At 35.2% G+C, this 8,049-nt stretch overlaps 1 protein-coding gene across 1 annotated transcript; it reads right to left on the bottom strand.

The window, feature by feature from the left end:
- Positions 1-4,358: 4,358 nt before the first annotated feature.
- On the bottom strand, positions 4,359-7,827 carry LOC121997084 (spermidine synthase 1-like). The gene is made up of 9 exons (XM_042551327.1): positions 7,600-7,827; positions 6,656-6,732; positions 6,457-6,579; positions 5,837-5,941; positions 5,468-5,540; positions 5,193-5,264; positions 4,925-5,120; positions 4,684-4,810; positions 4,359-4,608 (listed from the first exon to the last, which is right to left on the bottom strand). The coding sequence occupies exons 1-9, from the start codon at positions 7,769-7,771 to the stop codon at positions 4,543-4,545; spliced, it is 1,011 nt and encodes a 336-aa protein (XP_042407261.1). The 5' UTR covers positions 7,772-7,827; the 3' UTR covers positions 4,359-4,542.
- Positions 7,828-8,049: the final 222 nt, after the last annotated feature.

Raw genomic sequence — 8,049 nt, 5'->3', positions numbered from 1 at the left:
AGCTTTTTAATGTGATTTTCATGTTTTTTTTAATTTCTAAAAATAAATAAATAAATTCAATCACTATTTTTTTGGATGTGGGAAGATCAATTAATCAAAAGTAATTTATTCTAATTTTACATAAATATATTTAAATAAAATCAAGACACATTCACGACGATGTGACCGAATCTACAAGGATCAAACACGTATCGAAGAATCTATAATAAATTCGAAAATCTAGAGAAAAAAAGTCGAGATAGATTTGGTTTGGATGAGAATTGAACCGGTTAATCGGGGATGTGACCTAATGACAATGATTAAACTGGGAATTAAACCATTTTTTACATGTGAGATTTAGATTTTAGGGGCCCCCAAATTAATAAAGCTTCATGGCTTCTCTGTTTCCAGCCTGATAATGGAGCCCCTAACTTAATTACCAAATTACATCATTACTAATTATTTTGAACATTATAATTATGTTTTGGAAGATAACATTCATTAAGAATGTTTAATTATTTTTACCAATTAAATATTAAAATAGAGAAGTGATGATCAACTTTCATTTAGATGCACCTAGTGAATTTACTTGTCCTTTATCAAATATTAAATTCGAAAGATAGACCGATAACTATTAATTAATTCGTAATGACGACCATCTACTGACTCCTATGACAATATTGAGGGTGGTAGGGTTTGGATGGTACGATTGTAGGGTCCGATGAAGTGGATAACCATGATGGTGATGGGGTCGAGTTGGTTCACAAGCCAAGTCGGGTCCAAATCACATGTCCTGACTCAAGTGAGTAAACATTAACATGGTCTAATTTATGGTTCGCATGACGACCGAGACTCTGAACTCAAATTTAGCCACACTTTGTTTTGAAGAGAGACCCACAAACTAGAGAAGTGGTCTACAACATAAAGCAAAGTCTTATTCTTCTTCATTGTCATCTAGTTTTGCTTCTCATACAAGAAAAAAAGCCCCAATTATATCCAGTTAACAAATGATTTGCTTATTAATTGCTTGCTTAATGCATAATGGTGGGGCTTACCTTGAATTGATTGATCAATCAAATCATTTTGGCCTCGCCATTAATTAATGACACCTTCACTTAGTTACATATGGACCAACTCTAAGAAATTCAAAAAAAGTTGTGACATAGCTTCATAGCTCGCTCAAGTTGAGAAGGCTAGATAACAATATTCATTTATTTATTTAATTTTGAATTTAGATTAGCATTTGATGGCTAAAAGTTGGTAGCCTGTCAATTGTGATTACTTTGTGAAGGGATTTAGTTAATTATATGAAGAGACAAGGTTAATCCATTGACATAGCAAGTTTCCTTTTAACATGTTTGATGGACAAAGGTAATCTCAACTACCACTATAATTACGATTTGAATAAGAATCTAATTGATAACCTTATGATCCAGCAAGTTAAAGATGAACGTTAAATCTCCTTTGATAAACAAAAAGGACGAGAGAGAGAGAGAGAGGTGTTAATGAAATCTTGCCTTTTTTAAGTCTACTTTTCGGTTCTCTAGTTGCTTCTTCTTCCTCGAGGTATTGGATGTGCCTAAATGAAGCAAAAGAAAGTGATTAATTAGTAGCAAAAAAAAACATAAATCATGGCCTAAGCAATAAGAACCTGAAATAACAGTTAAAATGAAGATAGATTAATGGCTTAAGCAATTGCCAAATCTTTGATATGTATATGAATTAGTAATAGATTTTGCAAAATTCAGATAAAGAGAGCAAATTTTTTAACATCAACAGAAAATTTGTAGGTAGAAATATAAAGCATGGTTGCCACTTGTATATTTACTCATTTACCGACAAGTAGGAGAGGCACAAACGAGATAAATGGATGCATATTGATTGATCAAAGAATATAAAGAACACAAAATTCATGTTTAACCATATAGAAAGACTAACAAAATTAGCAATCTATGTCCTTCCAATATTAAGAAAAGAGAATCATATCATACCATGAAACTCCATTCCTCACTAGCAATTTGAAGGAGCATATATAAGCAACCTCGGCCTCTCTTGATTTGACCGTGACTGCTGTTTCCCCTAAACAAGAAAAGCAGTGATGAACATAAATCTATCACACATACAATTTATTCCAATTGTTCATTCAATTATAAAAATGTACAGTTGATAACACAACTTAATTCCCAGGCCCTTACTGAGCTAGTTGGCACCCTTCAGAATAATATAAATATTCATCTTGACATTTAGACTCATCCAGCAGCCAGAGCTCTGTTTATCACAAAGACTTATCTCAGACATTAAGATAAACAGTTGGTATGCATTCAGCAAATGGACGAAACCTGTTGAACCTTTTCGCTCCTCCCAGAATTGCAGTTTTCTTTCAAAGCAGCAATCGATGATCTATAATGCGCAACCGATAATCAACGCGCAAATTACCTACAGAACCACAAGGAAGCTTGTTCAATTACCTAAAGCCAACTCTACTCCAAGGAATCAACTATCAATAAGGGAAATGTTTAAACGAAAATGAAGCGAGATCTAGAGTTAGGTAGTCTTCTATGGTTACATGTGACAACACAATTCGAGGATGAAAAGGGATCTTACTTTCTTCGACAGATTGAATAATGAGAGGTTTTTCCGTTACCTGGCAGAGAACATGAACAAGGAGGGTTCTTCTGGTCGCTGCGTCGTTGCAGAAGTGGCTGAGAGATCGGAGGAGACAGACAGAGAGAGAAAGCGGTGGCGGAGATATACGTCGACGAATCCCGACGATCGAGTTCTCGCACTACTAATTCGGACTCTGAACCGGGTTCGGTCTGTTTGTGCCCGTTGATCCAAAAATCTGGTTAATTTAGGCCCAATTAGGGCCCATTCAAAGCTATGTAGTTAAAATAATACTTTTAAATAAGGGGTGAGATTATTTATTCGGCTCAAAGTCAAAAGGCGTCTAAATCACTTCCCAATTAATTTTTTTTTATTTTACGGCATCCCATCTGACCATTCAGTGTATATATACTTACCCTCTATATTAATATTTATTATCTTTTATATAAATCTTTCCTTTAAATCATATGTTGGAGCATGTTATAACAGCTATAATTACGATTTCGTAATATATATATATATATATAACAACTTTTCATAGTTCCTACAATGTATACATCTTCAAACATGTTTAGATTAAAGTAATTATAATTTGATAATTATTACAATATAAATTCAATTTATAGTAGGAAGTTTATATTTTATAACTCCTATAATCAGAATTTAGATGGAACATTTAGATGAAAGATAAATAACGAGAATAATATTATTGAAAAACGATTAAACAATAGGATGAAATACTTTTTTCTTAATAAAAAAATTAAAATGGAATGCCTTTATAATTGGATAAAATAAGAAGTCCTTTTTAAAAAATAAAAATTAAATATCATATCTTAGATAATTATATACTGTGCAAAAATGAACATAATGATAAGTTAAAAGATTCTGCTGGCATGGCTGATGGCCCCCTCGTGGGTTTTCTCAAACTCTTCAGGTGACTTATTGCTCTACAATTGATGTTTTGTATTAACTTCTAAAAAACACGAAGAAGAAGGAGAAGAAATTTTAATCTAATATTACTAAAATGAATTAGTATTGATTTGATTATTATTAATATTTTGACAGTGACTATGTTTCTGAATGATCTCGGAATGTTTATAATATCTGTTCTCCTATTCAAGTGGCAATAAGTTAACCGCTAGTATTCCGGCACGCAGAGATGGGGTCACGCGGTTGAGGGACCAGGTCAGCAATGATTTGGGGATGCACAGAAAAGGCCGACGAATGGGAGGTCAGATCCTCTGATCCAGAATCTTTTGGATCAAAGGAGGTCCTGTATATTCATTGATAGAATAAACTAAACCCCACCTATTTAATACCATTAACATGCAAAGGTCCAAGATTGATCCGGAATCAGAAGATCCCTGCCCCGCGAATGGCAACATTTATGTAAGATGAAGCCCAACGACTTCAAAGCCCAACGTCAAGGATTTGCACATTGCCTTGGGTTTGATCCTTTAAATATTTATTTTATTATTTATCGTTTGTTATTATTTTTTTAAAAAACAGGTTATTCTTACAGTTTTTCCAAACAACAGAGGTTTTTTCCTAATTATTTTATTGGTTTAAACATATTCTTTTAACAGTTTCGTAAAAGTGAATTATTTTTCAAGAGAAAATTAGCACGGGTTTTAGTGGAAAGAAGTTATTTTCTAAGTTGAAGCTTATTATTATTATTATTATTATTTAATAAAAGTCGTTTTCGTAATAATCAATGCCATGAAATGAGAGGTAGTTGATAATCACTATCATGATATCTGTTTCATCTAACAAAATTTCACTTGAAACTTTGAAAAAGCTTCTTATATGATCAGGAGCATGTTGCTTCTTAGATAAATCCGAATGCCAAAAACTCTCATATGCATGTTCTAATAAATCATAAATAGTGACAGAAAATGAAGGTTTGTTTGCGGCATAAAACTCATCATTCTCCAACTTCACCGCGGGAGATAGGATTGTTTAGTTTGTTTTATTGTCGATCACCCTCTTTGCGAAAGAAGGCAAGCAAAAAGCAGCAGCATGAATCTGCAAGAAAAATGTATTTGTTAGACGTGGAGAAGGCACTAGCATTATTTGTTAGAATGAGAGATTGAGAGGTACCTCTGAGTTGTAGAACTTTAATGGTCCCAAAGACTCGTTCAAATGGTCCTCTTCTATGTGGTACACAGGATGTCGGAAATCGACAGGCGGCCCTTCGGTAGAGCAGATCATGAAGCCAATCACTCCACTAAATTCAGAATCCAAGGAAGTAGCAGCGTTTAACCATTCAGTACATGGAAGAAAGAAAAGGAGGATACTACTTGGAAAAAAAAAACCCTAGAGATTTAGACATTTTCCTTGCCTCGGATATGTGGGCACTGACGTCCAAGCGTAGTTGACAGAGCCCTTGAAGATCTGGCGACAATTCGAGCCAATATCTTCAATGATGTGCAAATGAAGCCATATGCTCTCGGCCTGAGTGCATACAACTCCTCCGGGCCGGAGAGCTTTAGCAACTAATTGAAAGAAAGGCTTCTCAAAAAGTTCCTGAGCTGGACCTGAGCAAGCAGTGAAGCAAGTCATAAGCAAGTCTGAAAGGAAGCATTAAGGAGGGGGAGAAGATAACTTACCTATTGGGTCGGAGGAATCGACAATGATTACATCGTAAGTTCCTTCCAGAACATCTTTTAAAAACGCAACTCCTGTGTATGTTCAACCAGAATGTGAAAAAACTGGATGACAAATTGACATAGTAAAATCAATACCAACTCGCTGGCAAATTGGATAAGTTTCGATTCAGTGGAAGTTACACACTAGGAAAACTGGCAGTGATCATATCATTTGGCAACCAACTTGACACAAAGGTCATAACCAGATAGAGAACCATAAGTTGCTTACGGCTTACCATCACCAACATGAAGATTCACACGAGGATCTTCATATCCGACAGCCATTTTGGGAAAGAACTGCTTCGAAACCTATTTAACAAATAGTGGAGATAAATTGGATGAGCATGAGCCCAGAAAGATTTTTCATGATGTGAAGGATCATCGCAAGGACTGAAAGAGAACAACATTATATCTGATAGTAAAGGTAATCTTCATATTCAAGCTACATATTTAAGAGGAAGGTAATCTTCATCACCTTGCTCTATGACAGCAATTTTTTTTCTTCAATCTTTACATAGTTAATTTGACACAGTGAAACATATAATAATATAACATTTATGGAGCAAGATTTCTTTAGCAACTGTGGGAAGAAAGTAATTACTCACATCGATAACCATTTTATCGATCTCACATATATCTATTTGCTCCACTGAAGAATATCGTGATACTTCTCGGAGGACACCACCATCACCTCCTCCAATAACCAGAACCTGAAATAATAATAGCATCATCAGCCAGATGAAAGAGTGTGAGCACATATATGCATACAATGCAAAATCCATTTTAGCTGGTAATTGATTTCCCAGAAGATAAAAGGGTGAAAAAAAGAAGAACAATTATGGTTTGTATGCTTCATTGCAAATTGCACATAAAATGCCTATGTTAGAGAGGACAGAGGATAGCTTAAAAGATTATCCTCACAATAAAAACAATTTGGATATTTTAAAGGGAAAGCTTAATCTCGTACCTCACAAAATAATCAATTAGCATAGAAGGGTAGCATCATGCTGTAGCATATAAATAAACAAGTTGCAAGTTTCTAGGTAAATTTAATGTGGTAATGTCAGTAGAAGCAAAGAAAAAAAAATCAGTAAATCTCTACTACTAACTGTCCAAAGTGTAAGATTTAAGTTTATTTGTCAGGCATATCATAGGAACAGACGAGCGAATCTTACAGTTTTAGATAATTGCGTGAAATAACATGAAACAATCAATAAAAATTCACCTTTTTAGGGTTAGGAATTGAGCAAAGAGGAAGATGAGTAATCATTTCTTGGTAAGCACACTCATCCCTCTCTGTACATTGGATGACTCCATCCAAGACAAGAACTTTGCCATACGCTGAGTTCTGAGTAAAAAAATAAATAAATTATTGATGCCCACCAAAAGAATTGAACTTATGATGAACTTCCATCATTAAATACCTGAAACACCATTACGTTTTGGTAATCAGATTTCCCTTGAAATAACACCTTTTCCACTTGTAAGGAATGAGCTTCTCCTATCAAAAGGATCAAGAATGAAAACAGAAATTTTAGGCACTAAGCACGTCACATATAAATGCAACCTTAGTAGGCACCACAGTCATTTCATTCTTTCATTACAATTTCTTAAAATTTCCCCTTTATTGTTTTAAATGCTTCCGAGTTTTTAGGATTGTCTTCAAACCTTAAGCATGTTAAGTCCCACTAAATGCTTCAAAGAAAACCTTGCTTTCTATGAATAATTTAGAAGAAAAAATCCTAGAAATTTTGGAATGATAGCCTCGCAAACCAGAAGCATTCACACAACAAAAGGGTGGTTGGCGGTGAATCCAAAATGTTCCCATTCCAAAATCGAATAATAATCGCAACAAACTAGACAACAAAGTTAAAAGGGGGATCATCGAGTAGCCAAAAGAAAACCAAACGGAATGGCGCCAAAGGCAAAGGACTTAAACAAAACACTGAAACTTTGTTGAACACAAATTTACAGCAAGCAGATAAAATGGCGAGAGATACGTTTGTACTGATTCTGATAAAGAAAATAGAAACAAAACAAAAGCACAATCATGAAGAGGTAGAAGTTTCAAAAACCATAAAAAAAATAGAGTGAAGGAACCTCGCAAGGCATACAGACATCATTAAACGTTCCCACCAATCTGCATGTCCTCCTTCTCCATAGCCTTTTAGCAAGGAAGATATATAACACAAAAAAAAAACCCCCTCAAAAACATCACCACAAGAGTTCGATCCGCAGAACAAAACCCGAAGCAGCGGAGATCAAACGGATAACATTAAAAAAAAAGGAAAAAGTGCCAGAAGAAGGAACGGAAATCAATTCCAAATGGCCGAAATCTCTTGAAAGAAAGGCGTATAACGCAGCAAACCTGGCCACATGGGGCTAATCTCGGAGAACCATCCTAGCTTGATGGTCGAGATGCCGTCCTGCGACGAACCCACGGAGACACTGGCGCTCGACGCCCCGGCGACCTCCTCCTTAGCCCCCGCCCCGCTTGCTGCCTTCTCGAGGGCCACTCCAGCGCCGCCTTCCGCTTCCATCACTCTCCTTTGACACGTCTCCTCTTTTTCCGATGCTTCGCTGCTCGGCTTGTGATTTGTAATTTAGGCCCCTTGCCCCCTTGGTAAATTTTAAAAATTGCCAAAAGAAATTGTACCGGAAAAAAATTAATTAACAAACTTACCTTATTTATTTTATTAGTTTTAATTTTTAAAAACAAATCATCATTTTATTCTTTATATAAGTTTTCAATTAAATTCCTTATTCTTATTTTGACACATCATTAAACGAATACTCAAATGGGGACACGTGCAACTTA

This window comes from Zingiber officinale, chromosome 6A (genome assembly GCF_018446385.1).
Source record: "Zingiber officinale cultivar Zhangliang chromosome 6A, Zo_v1.1, whole genome shotgun sequence".
In the NCBI taxonomy this organism is placed as follows: Eukaryota; Viridiplantae; Streptophyta; class Magnoliopsida; order Zingiberales; family Zingiberaceae; genus Zingiber; species Zingiber officinale.
The sequence above is the reverse complement of the archived record's forward strand: the minus strand, read 5'-3'. Positions and strand labels throughout refer to the sequence as shown.

Coding starts and splice junctions, on each gene's coding strand:
- LOC121997084 (XM_042551327.1), bottom strand. CDS start 7,771: ATGGAAGCGGAAGGCGGCGCTGGAGTGGCCCTCGAGAAGGCAGCAAGC. Junction 6,733..7,599: donor GATTAGCCCCATGTGGCCAG/GTTTGCTGCGTT, acceptor TCCTTTTGATAG/GAGAAGCTCATTCCTTACAA. Junction 5,265..5,467: donor GAATCTTCATGTTGGTGATG/GTAAGCCGTAAG, acceptor GAACATACACAG/GAGTTGCGTTTTTAAAAGAT.